The sequence below is a fragment of the Hippopotamus amphibius genome, chromosome X (assembly GCF_030028045.1).
Source record: "Hippopotamus amphibius kiboko isolate mHipAmp2 chromosome X, mHipAmp2.hap2, whole genome shotgun sequence".
Lineage (NCBI taxonomy): Eukaryota > Metazoa > Chordata > Mammalia > Artiodactyla > Hippopotamidae > Hippopotamus > Hippopotamus amphibius.
Window position 1 is genome coordinate 120,935,913 of NC_080203.1, and position 16,649 is coordinate 120,952,561.

At 39.7% G+C, this 16,649-nt stretch overlaps 1 protein-coding gene across 1 annotated transcript in view; it reads right to left on the reverse strand.

Annotated features, from left to right (window-relative positions):
- CDKL5 (cyclin dependent kinase like 5) overlaps nucleotides 1-16,649 on the reverse strand; it is a 173,552-nt gene that overhangs the window by 15,978 nt on the left and 140,925 nt on the right. Inside the window, exons 12-15 of the mRNA XM_057719028.1 lie at nucleotides 12,708-12,859; nucleotides 7,098-8,064; nucleotides 2,218-2,319; nucleotides 1,826-1,931 (exon numbers count right to left, since the gene is read on the reverse strand). Coding sequence (XP_057575011.1) covers nucleotides 1,826-1,931; nucleotides 2,218-2,319; nucleotides 7,098-8,064; nucleotides 12,708-12,859 — 1,327 coding nt within the window. The remainder of the gene's footprint in view (nucleotides 1-1,825; nucleotides 1,932-2,217; nucleotides 2,320-7,097; nucleotides 8,065-12,707; nucleotides 12,860-16,649) is intronic.

A 16,649-nucleotide genomic window follows, 5' to 3' on the forward strand; every position in this document is an offset into this window, starting at 1 on the left:
TTCTACCTGCCAAACACTGAAGTCGATTATGAGGGGCTTTGCTGATAGTAACCTATTCACTTGCAATCAAAATAAAACTGTGTTTCTAGAGCTCAAGGACTAATTAATTACAAACTTAGTTAACATTTTAATATTAAAGTATACTCTCCAGACATCTACAGAAATAACATGTGTATGATCCACTTTGAAAGTAAAACTTACAGTGAGAGACTTTTGCTTATATGTACACTACAATATTTTGTTTAAATTTAATCTGAATTAAAATTTTAGTCCCACAAGGTCCTAAAGTAACCATGGCATCAGAAAAAAAGAATAATAAATTGCATCAAAAGGCATATTCAATGCCTTATGCTTTTCTCACAGGTGGGGTTAGGAGGGAACGGAGTAGCCTAATTATTCAATATATATTAGGTCCTGAATAATACTTATATGCATTTACTTAGCTCAGGTTCCCAGTTAAAATGACCAAGCAGTTTCTGTGTTACCCCCCAATTCCTGCCCTTTCTAGCTGTCCCCCCAAATCAACAGAATAATGGGAATCTGGGCAATATGGGTGTGGCAGCTATAGAAGGTCATAGTGACCTTTGAAGGAGGCTTTGAGAAGCTGAGCCTCACAGACCCAGGACCTTGCCCATGCCCTGGTGGGCTTGCTGCCAGTCTTCCCACTAGGGGCTGGGGTTTCCTGGGGGCTCCCAATCTATTACTACAAAGCTCCTTAAAGAAGATGCCTTTCTCTGTCAATCTCTCCTAAATCGATTCAGCCCCTGAAACATCTGTTATAGTTGTCTGTTAAACGTCAAAGCACATTTTTAAGGTCATGAAAGTATACTTCAAGATATTCTTTCATGCAATCAACAAATATTTATGAAACTGCCAGGCAGTGTGCTAGTCAATGAGGGTAAAAGAGGAAAAGGTAAAGGGCCTTGTAACCTTGTGAGAGAGAAATGCAAACAAAGAATCAGTACCATGTGGTGTGTATCATGTCAGAGACCAAGGACCAGGGGAGGAACAAAAGAGATAATACTTCACTTTGTCTAGATGGGCAGGGAAGCCATCACACTGCACAGGACCTCAAAGCAGAATCTCAAAAGGGACAGAAACAAGTTTTCCAAGCAGGAGGAGTAATGCATTCAGGAGAAGGGCGTGGCCTGTGTGAGTCCCACAGGCTGGGCACCAGAGTGGAGGGGGAGGAGCTGGAGAGGACAGCAAGGGCCAGGGCACTGAAAGTCTAGAATGCCATCTTAGGGAACTCAGATTTTGTCCTGATACCAATGGGAAGCCGTCAGAGGATTCTCAGCAGATGACAGATAGAGGACTGGGGCTTGGGTGGGGGCATTGGATTGCCCTGTGGTATTTTTTTCCCTGTAGCGTTTATTATCTTTTACTCCTCTACATAATTATTACATTTAGTGTTGCTCTCTCCTCATGGGAATGTGAGCTCTGTGAGGGTGGAGACCTTTGGCTGTCTTGTTCACTGATGTTCTAAATTAGAAGTGTCAGGCACATAAGTGACATTAACAAATATTTTATGATAATCGAATGAATGAGTGGTATGGTCAGAACAAAGCTTCAGAAGGATCATTCTAGGAAGCATTTTGATGGTGACCTTAAGAGATAGGGAGAGCAGCTGGGAGGTTACTCAAAGAACCCAAGTCAGAAGCCACAAGGGTCTAAACTAAGACAGCGGGACCCAAGGCAGGGAGACATGGTAAGAATGACGCTTACCAGAAGTGAGGGCAGTGAAATGTAGGGGAGAGTGCGGGCTGCAGGTGTAGTGAGCGGGAGAGAAGAGAGGACCCTGATGGGTGCTAGGAGCTGGGTTTACCTCGGTAGAAGCTGCCAACTCTCCTCGGAACAGGATCATTGTACAGGTGTCTGTTTTCTTTGGGGGCAGTGCCATCATCAGAGTGGGGGTCATGATACGCTCCACCCTGAGACAAAAAATAGGTTTATAAAAAGTAAACAACAGAGTGATGATGATGTGGCCTGTGAACTTAGAACAGTGCCTAAGTGATCTATAATTTACTCCGGGATCTATTTAAGAGAAAACTCAGAATTATGGCATGAGGAAAATTGCTTACTTTATAAACCAATTCAAATTATTTGTGGGAGATTGGGTATGAATAAATCTTAAAAGATAGACTGTAATGATGCTGAATGACCAATCTTTACAGACACGTTCTATTGTAAAAGGTAGCAGCTCTAGAAAATTCAGACCTCAGACTTCTGCCGTGCATGGAATGAAGAGGTGCCTTCTCTGGAGGACTCCTTAACGGAAGATCGCGCCACAGTCATCTCTGGAGGGAGCTGCTCACCAGGCTGGAAGTCAAATTTAAAAGGATTTATAAGAGTGTGCTGTTCCTAGGGATGAAAATCAACTAAACTGCCATGGGTTTTATTTGGTATAACCAGTACCTTAACCGGCTAAAATTAAAAATCTGAGTTGGCTAAAACACAAATTGTCCCGTAAAAGAGTGAACCATCTGATGAATGTAAAATAAGTCAAACAAATGTCACACAGATGGAAAGTGAAATTCTCATTAAAGTTAATGCAAGCAGGGAATGAATTACTCTGAAAATAGTTCAATTAATTATTAAAAACAAAGAAAATCATCTTCCTAATATCTAGAAAGTTATGGTTCTGAGCAGCTCCAATCTCTAATTAGAATTAGACATTCTAATGGTTAATCCAAAACTTCTCGAGCATATTTTAGGCTGAGTTCTCAAAAAAGAACTACAGATGCAAAATTATTTTTCATGAAGGACGTACATGGCAGATTAAGATGAAAATAAATGTTCTTTGGATATATCAAGGAATTGAATCAGTGCCCTTAATAATTTCTGTCTTAAAAATTCCCTAACTACTGTAGTTTATGTACTTAAGTTTTCTTAATCTTCTCTAGGATAACAGTACTTATACTTCATGTATTCTCTTAATAATCACGACAGCACTCATCTCCGGAGACACTACCTAGTTCTCTCAAGGAAGTGAGTCACAAGCTAAGAGCAGCCTTGGTTCACAGTGGTGTTCATTGAGGGGAAAAGTAGCATTTTCTACCCTCAGAAAAAAAAAGATTAAGGAATAAAATTACCAAGCCATTCGGAGGAGTTGGTTGAATTACATATCTGCACATTACACACAGAAAGAGTATTATCTTGAGCCTTGCACGATGTGTCAAAAACGGTTTATTTAAAATTGAAAATATGATTCTCTTTTTCTCCCCCTCACTACCCAAATGTACTACCAAAGGATTCTGGGCAGGAAATCATCCAATGTAGCCTTTCTTCTTTCTACTTTGTGACAAGATCTCATTTGAATTTTATCACCTGCATTGTGTACAAAGGCCTCTAGAAAAGTATCTTAGGAAACAAATGATTTAAATCTAACCTAAACTCTAAGTGACAGAGCCAGTCTAGGCCCCTTGCTCTTGAAGGTGGCTACAGTACTTGGCAAGAGGGTGGTTCCCATCATTATTCACGCCTTCAGTTACTTGTCAAGCTGTCTGCCACCTTTGTGCCTTTAAACTTGCACTTTCTTGCAGCCTGGCACTGCATCTCCTGAACTGGACTTAAAATGCACTAACAGTTGGATCTGTGTTTAGCCTACAGTTATTGTTTTATAATTAGCTTATGTCCACCATGTTCATGAAGCCTTTTCTCTAGCACTCTCAGAGAGCCAGTCCATTTGTCCTTTTCCCAAGGTATAGTTTTTTGTTTTTTTTGCTTCTTCTCTATTTACACTATGCTTAATGCTAACACACTTTACTGGTTTTGACCTCCATGTAACATCTATGTGTAGCTGCCAGACTCTAGAGATCTTTCTAGGCCCTAAATGATCCCTTCTCTCTAGAGGAGCTCCTCCGACCACTGCTCTGACTCCAATCATGACATCTGCTACCCCTCCTCTCACCTGGGCCCCAGACAGTCTTCCCAACCTCATGGAGAACATCTCTGCATAGGGGTCTAGGGTCACACTTCAACCTCAACATGACAGCATGACACAGTGCAAGAAGCTCTGGCCTAGAGAACTGGACATTGTCTCAAGATCCCAGCTTCACCCTGAACTAGTTGGGTGAACTTGGGCAATCCACCCAACCTCTTAGAGCCTCAGCATGCTCATCTGTGCAATGGGGGGGGTTGAATTAAGTGACTTCAAGTCCTCTCTTCTACTCTGAAAAGGAGCTCCTAGAAGAGAAACCTTGAAGGCTTCCTTTTTCTTATATTCAGTCCTTCAATTCACAAGTCCCATTTCTACTTCTGAGGAGTCTTTCAGTCTCACTCTTTCTCTGTCTTCCCACTGGCACTGACTTAGTCCAGAACATATTCTCCTCACCTCATGCTTGGATTATTGCAAAAGCCACTCTAAATCTTGCATTTTTTCACGCCAGCCAAGTTGCCCAAGTTGCAATCCCACAGCTCACCATGCTACTTAATGTCTCAGTTACCCTCCTTCTCTTCCAGATACTCTTTTGGGCCCTCCCTCAAGCCTCTTTCCTAGTGTCCACTCTACTTTCTTTCCCTGGTGAAACCCCCAGCATCTCAGAAGTTTCTGATCAGATTCCACCCCTGCCTCCTGGGGGCCTCCCACAACCCTCTGCTGGGACTGTGCTGTCCCCCTCTGTCCCTGCTCCCCTCTGTCCCTGCAGTGCACACAGCTCCAGCACAGTGTGGCACTCAGCCTCACAAGTATTATCGCCACCTATCTATTGGCAAGTGTTATCCGACCACCCCCAGCCCATACATTCTAAGAGGACAGGGACCACATCTTTTTCATCCTTCTAATTAGAGCCTATCATGGTGCCTAGCTCAGTAAATGCCTGAATACATCTTCATCCTTTACCCAGAAAACCTCTCTCCACATCTGAGCTCTGAGCAAGACCTTCAGTTGCTCCTAAAGCCATTTCTGATTATACCTGCTCACAATGATCTCTCCCTGTCCTCAAGTACTTTTTATAGCCAGTGCCACAGAAATTTGGTTCTTAATTATTTCATTGTTATCATGTATAATTTAATCTTCCCTGAGAGAAGATAAATTTCTCAAGAGCAAGAACCCTGTCTCAGACTCTTTTGAGTGCCCAAGAATACCCAGCATAAGGAAGGTATTCAGTGTCTAAAGAACAGCCCCCATCATCCTAGAAGCAGTGGCAACAACTAAAACATTTACTCTGTGCCCAGCATAGGGCACACAGTGCTTTATACACCATGTTTAATCCTCACAACAACACTCAGATGAGGAATCGAGGCAAAGAGAGATTATATCACTTTCCCAAATATACGGAGTCTGAAGCACATTGCAGAACTGTGATACAAACCCAGGTCTGCCTGCCTTTCCAGCCCAAGCTCTTAGCTACTTTGCTACACCAACTGCTCAGTTATTGACAATCTCCTCCTCCCCAGCACTCATCTTGCTAAGCTTCCCATTGCAGACTCCATACGTATTTTCTGGAGCTCTGACACACGCTGATGAACCTATTTTTGTATTCTCTAAAAGGGGAGTACTTTTCCTACATGACACTCTTTTCTTCTAACACTGGTTTTTCTCCACCTTCATTTCTTTGATGCAGGTGAATGTTTCATAACATGAAAATATAATTTTAAAAATATGTGTTCTGTTACAAGAATGCTACTTCTTTTAAACAGGTTAGTGTCAGTTCTGGAGTCTGAAGATCAATAAGATGGAGGGAGTATTATGCTAAAAACATTGCCTTGAGATTTAAAAACAACCCAAAAGACTGAAAATTAACATTTATCCTGGCTTGAAGTTATATTTACCTATAGTTCTGGATAAATTTAAAACTTTTAAACTCAGTTAAGATATCGAGTAAGGTATTAGCAAAAGGGTTTGATTTAAGCAAATGTAATTTGGAGAGATTAGAGAAAATTCCCATGAATTCACACTGAATTTTGAGAAAATTAAAAACTAACCCATATAGCTAATGAATTCTATAATAAATCAAAATAGGATTCTCTAATGCAAATCAAAACTACAATTAGGTACAACCTCATGCCGGTCAGAATGGCCTTCAATAAAAAGTCTACAAATAACAAATACGCTGGAGAGGGTGTGGAGAAAAGGGAACCCTCCTACACTGCTGGTGGGAATGTAAGTTGGTGCAGCCACTATGGAAAACAGTATGGAGGTTCCTCAGAAAACTAAAAATAGAATTACCATATGATCTAGCAATCCCACTCCTGGGCATATATCTGAACAAAACTATAATTCAAAAAGATACATGTACCCCTATGTTCACAGCAGCACTATTCACAATAGCCAAGACATGGAAACAACCTAAATGTCTATCAACAGATGAATGGATAAAGAAGATGTGGTACATATATACAATGGAATATTACTCAGCAATAAAAAGAATGAAATAAAGCCATTTGTAGCAACATGGATGCAACTAGAGATTATCATACTAAGTGAAGTAAGTCAGAAAGAAAAAGACAAATAGCATATGATATTACTTACATGTGGAATCTAAAGTATGACACAAATGAACCTATCTATGAAACAAACAGATCAGGGACATAGAGAATAGACTGGTGGTTGCCAAGGGGGCAGGGGGTGGGAGAGGGTTGGATTGGGAGTTTGGGATTAGCAGATGAAAACTGGTATATGTAAGATGGATAAACAATAAGGTCTTACTGTACAGTACAGGGAACTATATTCAATATCCTGTGATAAACCATAATGGAAAAGAATATGAAAAAGAATGTATATAAATGTATAACTGAGTCACTTTGCTGTACAGCAGTAATTAACACAACACTGTAATTCAACTATACTTCAATAAAAAAATAAATGAAAAAAAATAGCATTCTCTGAACAAAATATGCCAGAAAGGAACATTTAAGAAAGGAAAGAGATTTTGAAAAACAAGCTTTCTGAGTTCTCTTGAATACTCAACAATTAGCTTAAATAACTAAAAAACATTTTTTAACAGATTAGTCCTTCAAATACTGCTTCCTAAAATGTGTCCTATCAAGAAAGTATGACCTCCTGCAATAGGGACAACTGCACACTGACGCTATCAAATTCCCGCACCACCTTCCCAGGATGTGCCGACAGGTCTGGCCAAGGTCCTAAGTTGTACCTGAGGTGATAAGAGCTGCAGGCTGTTGGCTCTGGCTGCCATTCCTTGCCCTACGCTCAAGCTTCCGTCCAAGCCTTTGGCTCTCACTTTGTCCCGGGTCACATACATGGAATGCCTGTGTGGACGCTGCTGGGAGGAGAAGGGGCTGGTGTAGCCCAGCCCATATGAAAAGGATTCATGAGGCGCAGACAGCGAATGAGAATGGCTGCTGTCCATGTGTTCGGGCAGCTTCAACTCCTCCATCGTCTTAGAATGCCTGGTTGTTGTTCGGCGTGAGTCAAGTGTGCCCTCACTTCGGTTATTTCTCCCCGAGGGGCTGAGCAAAGTTCTTGTGTCGCTGTGCCTGGTGGGGGTTGGGCTGGTGGGTGAGTTCAAGTCCAAACAGCTGGATGGGAAGTACCTACTGGTACTGGACTCCACGATCTGGGCCCTGGCTTCAGAAAGGTTGCTCACAGACTTGGAGTCACTCAATGCCCCATGGCTTTTGGTTTTGGTCCTGTAGGAGGGACTCCTAGAGGACTGGGGAATGGTGTCGATGTAGCTATGCCGACTCTGCTTTTCACTGGGCTGCAGCGTCCCGGCTTTGCTCTGAGAACTTTCCATAAATGAGTGCCGGTTCTGCTGAGATCTGCTGCTTGACTTGAGGTACTTTGTGCCCGGGCCTTCCGAAGGTTTTGGGTCAATATTAAAATCAAACTCTGTCTTTGACTTGGCTTCTTTTGGGCTGAGAAGGTGTGGCATGTTGTTGTTGGTGAGATCTTTGCTGGTAGACCCAGGCTGACTGCCCGCTTGGTAGGTTTTGGTGTGCATGGGACTAAGAGTGGCTCCAGCAAGGTTTCCGTTCAGGAAGCTTTCGTTGGCAGGAAGACCTTCGTCAGCCCGGGGCAGACCCACACCTAGGTTCTGGATGTCCTTGCTGTTAGATCTGTGGTGAGACTGCAAAGCTGTACTTTTGCTGGCTTGGTTTCTATGTCAAAAATGAAAGAAGTATATCAGTTTCCCTCAAGAGCAGACACACAAAAAGTATCATTAAAACAAAAAAGAACAAATACCTAAAACACGGCAAAGACTAAAAACATTAACTCTCTCAAACATGTGACTACACATAACATGTTATCTATCAATAAGAAGTAAGTTGCTTAGATCAAATCACTCTGCCATAAAGCACTGGTCCTGATGAAGTGCTCTGGCATTCTTAAATGCTCAGTTAACTTGCTGCCAACACAACTTCTAACTGATAATCTGGGAAAACATGCTTTTGCTATGTTGGTGCTCACATGAGTGTGTGCTATAGAAAGCCTGCAAAAAAGAAGAGAGCTGAGCTATAGGCAAACTCTTTATAACTCTTTGTCTGCTTGAAAGTCAGAAGGAGACATTTAGACTTGCAGATTCCTGTGTTCCTTGAACTTTGTTTTTATCTGTAAAACTCATAGCCTGCCTCAGAGATACATATTCACAGCACATACACACAGGCACCAATGTCTCTTTTGTCTTTAGCCTGTAGAATCCAACGAATAAGAATTCTACCAAAGTACTCAAGAAAACGATACTCCTAAAATGAAGAAGTGTGAACTGCTGAGGTTTGTTGGAAAACATGATGATCAACATTTTTGTTTTAGAGAAGTGGCAATACTCAGGGCATGTCAGTGTCAGATACCTCCTGTACACCAAACAGGAGCGTGTCTCTAACTGGATTACAGGGATCTAAACAGGTAATTTCTCTCCAAAAGACACAATTTATTCTCTTCTTCATTTCACACTTCATTATTCCAAATGGGCCTGAGGCCTTCTTTAGGACCAAAAGCTTCATTTCCTACATGGTTTAAAATAAAAAATATAAATCCCAAGGAAAACTCTGTCCTCCATTTCAAAACTGAAGCTGACATCGCAGTAAGGTCAGTTTGTTCTACTGTAACTAAAGGACCAAACTGTGCTTTGAGATAAGCGAGAGTGCTTTTAAATGAACAATAATTTACACAATTCCCTTTTTACTATGCATTCCAAAAAATCTGCTGCAAATGTTGCTATTGCTAAAGATGGTTTGATCTGGGAGAGTTTTGTTCCCATTGCACACTAATTAGAGGAAAAGTCACTTTTTTTTTCCCTGTAGAGTGGTAATCTGTGAAACTACGCCTTCCCATTTTCCCCATGAGAATCTACTTGCTCAGGCATCAAAGGTAAGGGCCCTTATCCTCTCCTCCTACCTTTCAGAGGAGTGTTAAAAAGTATCTGATATCAAGCACGCCTGTAATAGTGTGGATGGCCTCATCTCCAAAATGCACTTACTAATCTCTCCCAGTTGGGTCACAAAACTGCAGCATTAAATAAGGTCACTTAAATATTAGTTAACTAAATGGCAGACCCCAGACCCAAAAAGAAGTCACAAAGAAAGGAAAGTTTCACTTTCTGTTAAATGATGTTAATAGAGTCTATCTCCAGATCAATAGAGGACAGTCCCCATGTCAGGTTTTAAACCATTAGAGTTGTTTGTCAACTTATACCTTGGTAACTAAAATATCTCAGCAACTTCTCAAAAAACCCAAATGATGATAGACAGTCTCACCCATAAACAGATCTAAGTGCGTTGGTTATTCTCCATGTGCCCAACCCCCAATCCATTCTCCATTCTTCTCTGCCCCATCCTGAGCCTGGGGAAACCCCACACTGCAGTGTGTCACGCAGTCTCCCTTGTCACCTAACTCCCAGTTGGGCTTAGCAGTGCAAGGGGCTGGGGGCTGTCTCCCCTGCTCCTTCCCAGCAGTGGCCCCCTGACTCAGGTCATAGCTGTGCCTCTAGATGACAGCTCCCACAGACTGGCTCTCCCTGCCTGGCTCCTCTGGGCTCTCACAACCCTATTTCTTCCCCTTTCTCCTTCAGGCTTAGAGAGGGTAATTGCAGAGATAACATATGCAGATGTTGTGAAATGCCCAAAGCTCCAAAGAAGATATCCGGAAAAAGAAAGAGTTAAGATAGCTGCTAGAGCTTTTGAAACTCTTGGAAACGCTGCCCTCAACGTGGAGCACAAACCTACATGTTAGAAAGAACATATTCATAGTAACATAAGATACAATTTCTAACGTGAAAAGGAAGGCTACAATATTAAGGTGGAAACATTTGTCAAAGAGTTAGGTTTCCCATGAATGTACAAAGAGCCTAAACCACTATTCTGAAAGTTTCTGTCTCGGTATTAATCTGAAGTCACTGAGCTCTGCACAAAATTCCTATGCAGAAAGGGCATCATATTGTCTTCAAATTGGAGCTCTGCCAAAGCACAATAAAAAACTGCTTTGGAAATTCCATAGATCTCTTTGACACACAACCGTAAGGAAAATGTGTTAAAACTGCCAACCACTTCAGAGGATTTTATATATAAACCTTTCTTAAATGGTTGGCAGGATGGATAGATAGGTGGTTAATCTCCAGTTAAAATAACTTTTCAAAACAAACATCAAAGACGCAAAACTACTTTTTTATGGGGAAGACTGGTGAAGCAGACTGGTGAAAGGGCAGTGTGTAGCAGGATGAAGCATCATCCCACTATGTCCAAGGTGAGCAGAACCTCAGGAGAATCCAAAGGAGACTTAGGCAAGGGCTAGGTAATGCAGAGTTCACTGCCTCTCCTACAGAGACATGAACTTGGATGACAGAAGACAGGGTGTGTGAGGATATGTGTATGAGGATACTGGCGTGTCTCAGGGACAAGGAAGGGCACCCAACAAGATATAGTGCCTTGAACATCTCTACAATGGTGTTAGGAACTCTGATGAGGCCATGGTCTGTGCAGAATTAGTGTCCCCAAGAAGAGATTCCATGGAGGAAATACGGACCATAGACAAGTGTGGAGCAGAAATATTTCCAGATACATGTAAACTGAACTAATGGTTTCTTTCCTAGAAAAACCATTTAGGGTTTTTTCTTTAATATATTCAATACACTGTCAAGAACTGAAAACAAATTCATCCAGAGATTTTTATTATAATTTCTATTCTCATCTGCTTCAAAAGGGGATTTGGTAGGACTCCTCAAAGACTCATATGAATCATATCCTCATGGCCACACATCCTCCCTGACAGATCCCTAAAGAGGGTTCTCAAGGAGACCCTCAGACCCCCACTGGGGCTTTCTCTCAAGTGAGTCATTACAGGACGAATACACAGTCTTCCTTTTAAGGTATGGTTATACCACCAATCATTACAGCACAAATCAAAAATTTATCATCTGTCTACTGAACTTTCTATCATTGAGATCCTTTTTCTTTGCAAATGTAAACTAGAGAAGTCAAGTGACAATCAAGGTAGAAGGGAGACAAAAGCACCTGAACTTCAGTGACCCCAGATAAGACACAGCCATAATGTGAACCTTCTAAACTCAAAGGAGCAACAATATGATGAATACTGGTCCTTGTCTCAGTGCACCGATCTCATGGAAACTGACAACAAAGTGAACACGAACTTGGTGAAATAGAATTTAAATCAGCTCCCAGGTCTCCTTGAAAACAAACAGGTAAGAATGGTTTATAAGATGTAAGGGAGACAATAACAAAACCAGTCATCTTAAAGAGAGTAAACAGCTATAAAACACAATCACACCACTGCAGTTAAGCAGAGAAAATACAGGGTAAATGGTTATTGCTTATTTATATAGATGCACTCACAGATCTAAAAGTATCAGGTCTTAAGCTTCCAAAATTCCAATTGGTTAAGAACCATTGTTCTACGTGGAGACAAAGGGGGAGGGACATGGGAAAAAACTTAAAGAAGAAAAGCTTCATATTAAAAATTACTGTTTTCTACTTCTCTTCTAATAACAGATAAGAGAAACTATTTCCTATCTTCCATAATTTAAGCAATGCTAGATGACAAAACCAGCTTCTTGGAAGAGGAAGGAAGACAAAGAGAGGAAGGACACTGCCCCTGTAAATGCAGCCAACAGAATTAAGAAATGTCACTTTTGGAGAGAGAACCTGATCACAGGGTCCAACTCCTTGCAACCCCTTCCCCCAAGGAAATAGAGAGGTTTTTTTTTAAAGGTTATGCTGAAAATTACATTAGAAAGCATCCATTTTAATCACTATTTACCAAACTGACTTTACTATTTCTACATTCTTATGAAAAACTAATTTCTCAACTTCATGATTAAAAGATAAGAGCAACAAAAACACAAGCCCCTACTATGGAGCCAGAACTAGGTTCAGCTGCAAAGGCTGTCCTAGGTGCTTTCCCACCCACCTGTGTCTGGCATCCTCTTCTCCTTTCAGGAATCCCTTTGCCCTCACCCATTCTTCTTCCTCCAGGAATCACCCCTGGGTCCCATGTACACAGGATCTTCTAGCTCATGAGGCTAGAAACCCCCTTACTTGCTAACTCATGCTACCTTTCCCAGGGAATGCATAGGTTTCCCTGGGAAAATCTTATAAAAGATAAGAAAGTCTTTAAGACCCACACAACTCTTTAATTGTGGTTCTGAATCATGCCATAAGCATAAGGAAGATATTTTTGAATAAGGAGGGCTTTCCTTCTTTTCTCTAATTGCATCATTTAAGCAGCCACCTCCTCCACCTACTTGTAAGACCAATACTGCATCTGTATTTCCTTAAAAGGGAATATTTACCTATTAGACAAAGTGCTGCTTTCCACGTGGTAAGGTTTTCTTTTTGCTGACCTTGAAGGGGAGCGATCCAAAAGTCTCTGGGTTTGGAATGTAGGGTGATTCAAACACTGTTCGGTCAAGTATCTGTCAGCTGGGTCCAACTTCAGTAAATTCTTAGGAAATAAAGTTAGGATTGGAAAGAACATCACAAAGTCAAATTTAAATTGTGGATAAAAACCATATTTCTTTTCCTTCTAAAAGAAATGCATGGTCATTGCAGAATATCTAGCAAACACAGTTTACTTCAAGAACAATTTTTTTTAAAGGACTACCTAAATCACCCATAATCTTACCATTGTTTTCTTCTGGGAATATGCCCTCCCTAACCTTTAAAAAATATCATGTATATATTTTTTCTTTTACAAAAGCTGGCTTATATTATACACATAATTTTTGTATACTGCACTTTTCATTTACTAATTAAAAACATTTTTTTATGGAACTTCCCTAATGGTGCAGTGGTTAAGAATTTGCCTGCCAATGCAGGTACATGGGTTCGATCCCTGGGCCAGGAAGATCCCACATGCCGTGGAACAACTAAGCCTGTATTGCGCCACAAATACTAAGCCTGTGCTCTAGAGCCTGTGAGCCACAACTACTGAGCCCACGTGCTGCAACTACTGAAGCCCGAGAGCCTAGAGCCCATGCTCTGCAACAAGGGAAGCCACCTCAGTGAGAAGCCCGTGCACCACAGCAAAGAGTAGCCCCTGCTTGCTGCAACTAGAGAAAGCCTGCGCACAGCAATGAAGACCCAACATAGCCAAAAATAAATAAATAAATAAATAAAATAATTTTTTAAAAAATCACTCTCTTAAAAATTTTTTTACAACATAATTTAAACATTTAAAATATATTTTAATTTTAATTTTATTTTTGGCCTCACTGCACAGTTTGTGGGATCTTAGTTCCCTGACCAGGATCGAACCAGAGGCCTTAGCAGTGAAAGCATGGAGTCTTAACCACTGGACTACCAGGGAATTCCCTAAAATGAATTTTTTAATAAGTATATATTCATATCACAGAATATACATTCTTCATCTTTCTCTTGTCCTCCTCTCTGGAGGCAGCCCATGATACCCATATCTTGTGAATCCTTCCACAGGTACTTTGTACATATCTCTATCTGCTCCTTTTATTTTAGCCAAACAGTAGCATATAGACAATAGTCTGCACTTAGCTTTCTTTCCTCTTGACATTAGATCTTAAGAGATCACTCCACATCAGTAAAGAGCCTCAATTCTATAGATGTACCTTACAGGTAGCATTTTGTTATCCTTCTTTTATTATCATGAACAATGATGCAACAAATAACGTTACAACATGTTTTAAACGACTACACGGAAGTTTATGGTATGATTTATTTAATGATTTATTATTGGATGTTTAGATCGCTGCCACTTTGCACTACTACAATTAATGCTGTGATATATACCTGAAATCATTGCATACATCCATGATCCCTTGCATAGGATAAGCTCCCAGATATGGAACTGGTAGGTATGCAAACTCTTAAGGATTACTTTCTATGGGTTGCCAAATTACCCCCTAGGAAGGCTGTCTCAAACAGGACTTCTCTCAGCAATTGAGAGTCTACCAATTTCCTGGCACCCTCGTCAACAAGAGGCATTATCATTCTTTTTAGTACATACTTGTAAATTAGCTATTTAAAAAATGGTATCTCACAGCTGTTTTAATTCACATCTTTGATTACTAGTGAGGTTGAATATTTTTATGTTTATTGGTTACTTATATTCCTTCTTCTCTTATTTTTCTATTTGTCTAACTGTCCTAATTTCTTTGTTTAAGTGTTCTTTATTCATTAAGGTACTAGTTTTTTTAATAAATAAAATGTTTTCTTCTAATATTATTAATCTGATTAGCAATTGGACAAGATTTAAAAAGGTAAATTATTAAAATTAATTGATTTTTATTGACAAGTTAAGCAAATATATAAAGAAACATAATCTGCATAACCTAACACAACTCAATAGAGTACACTGAAATTTGTTCTTTTGAGAGATGGGCACGCACTTTCCCTCAGAGAAAGGAAGAAGGGTGAAATCCCAGGATTCCCAAATGCACCTCTAACTCACTTTCATTGGCTTTGCCCACAGTTAATCTCTTTGTGATCCACTATTGAACAGTAGGAGCAAACTTAAATTTGTTCTCAGTGAGCCAGAATTCAATTTCAGACAACCACCTTCAACCTAGCACTACAGAAAATTTGAATTCTGTTCCTATTGTATCCTATTCTATGTCAGCTCAGACACAACTCTAAAATTACCTCAATTCTTTCTCCTTCCTTAATAGAAAACAAAAACTGTGGAGGTATATGAAGTGATTTTGGTCTTACTGGCAGTTAATATCGAAATGGTTTCAACTGTATGGTACTAGTTAAAAACAAAGGAAATTAAAGTACATATGACCTTTGAGAAGCTAAACATCTACTAGCATTAAAGTGTTATTTTAATTTATTTAAGATTATCAAGGGTAGAAATTGATGCACATACAATGAACTATTTTTATATTTATGAACAGAGCTGTTAATTTTCAAATACTTGGAAGGATGAGGCCATTATGAGGAAAGTATGAAACTTAGTAAACAGTTTCAAAATTCAGTATTTGGGGGGAAACATAAATTTTTTCTTTTACTAAAATAGAGCCCATGTAATTATTTTAGCTATTCTTTACATTATTAGGGGGCTTAGATTAATTCTGGTGACTTGTATTCCCACTAAAATGGCTGATATGTATAAATAGACGCAGGATGAGATGGCCATTTTAGGTACTTATACATGGACAAAATTATCAAATCTGCTTTAGGGGATGGCATAGAGAATATATTTCTTCATAAAAAGATAAATGGTGCCATTTATTTTTCAAATTCATTTTCAAAAATAGCTAAAAGACAAAAGAAATAATTCTATGTATATAACATTTAATAATAACAAGGCTGTATTAATCTCTGGTGATAGAAGTCAGAATCCTGGTTTCCAAAAGTGGGGAGAGGCACCTGAGAAGGGGTCATGAAGAGACTTCTGGGGTGTTAATAATTTCCTATATCTCAATCTGGGTGGGGTTACATGGATATGTTTACATTATAAAAATTTACTCAGAGGTACCTTTATAATTTGTGTACTTCTAAATATACATTTCAATAAAAATGCTTATTTAACATTAAAGAAATTTGAGGGTAAATATATTAAATGAATGGGAATTCACTGGTTCAACTTCCAAACTGGTGTAAATGCATAATGGTTCAGGTTATCTTCATATTTTTATCTGTGTTAGCATTCACCAGGTACCACGCTGACACTTGGTAATTACATTTGGTAATGATTTAACAAAAGAAGTTCAGTTATTTTTAACTAAAAGAGACAAAAGGCAGAAAACATGAAATTGTATTTCAGTTCTTCTATGTTACTCTATTTACATTTTAAAAGTTACCAAATAATTAAAGTCCTGATAAATACTGACTGCGTGAAAGAACATATTGACATAACCCAACTGATTTAAGAGATAATTTATGCCTAATTAACCTTAAAGAGCCTTGAGGATTTTTTAAATAGCATCTCTCAATCTGTGTTCAGAAGACCACTAGTGCCGCAGCATTTTTTTTTTAAGTATTTAGTATTTAATTAAATTTGGGAAATTTAATTGCTTCTTTACTGTGGGATTTCGAAAGCCTTTATAAGTTAATGAATACTGTGAATCTCTAAGAAAGGTTATATGGTATGTGGCCTTTCCCAAAGGCCACGTCCCCCTCCCCCACCTGTGCCCCCACACCTATTTACACAGTGCTCCTTAGAGCACAGATTAACACAGTTTTAAAGCAGAGCAAAGTTCTGAGAGTGCTGCTCAGCAATTTCCAACTGTGCTAAGTATGCCTTTAAAGGCTCTGTG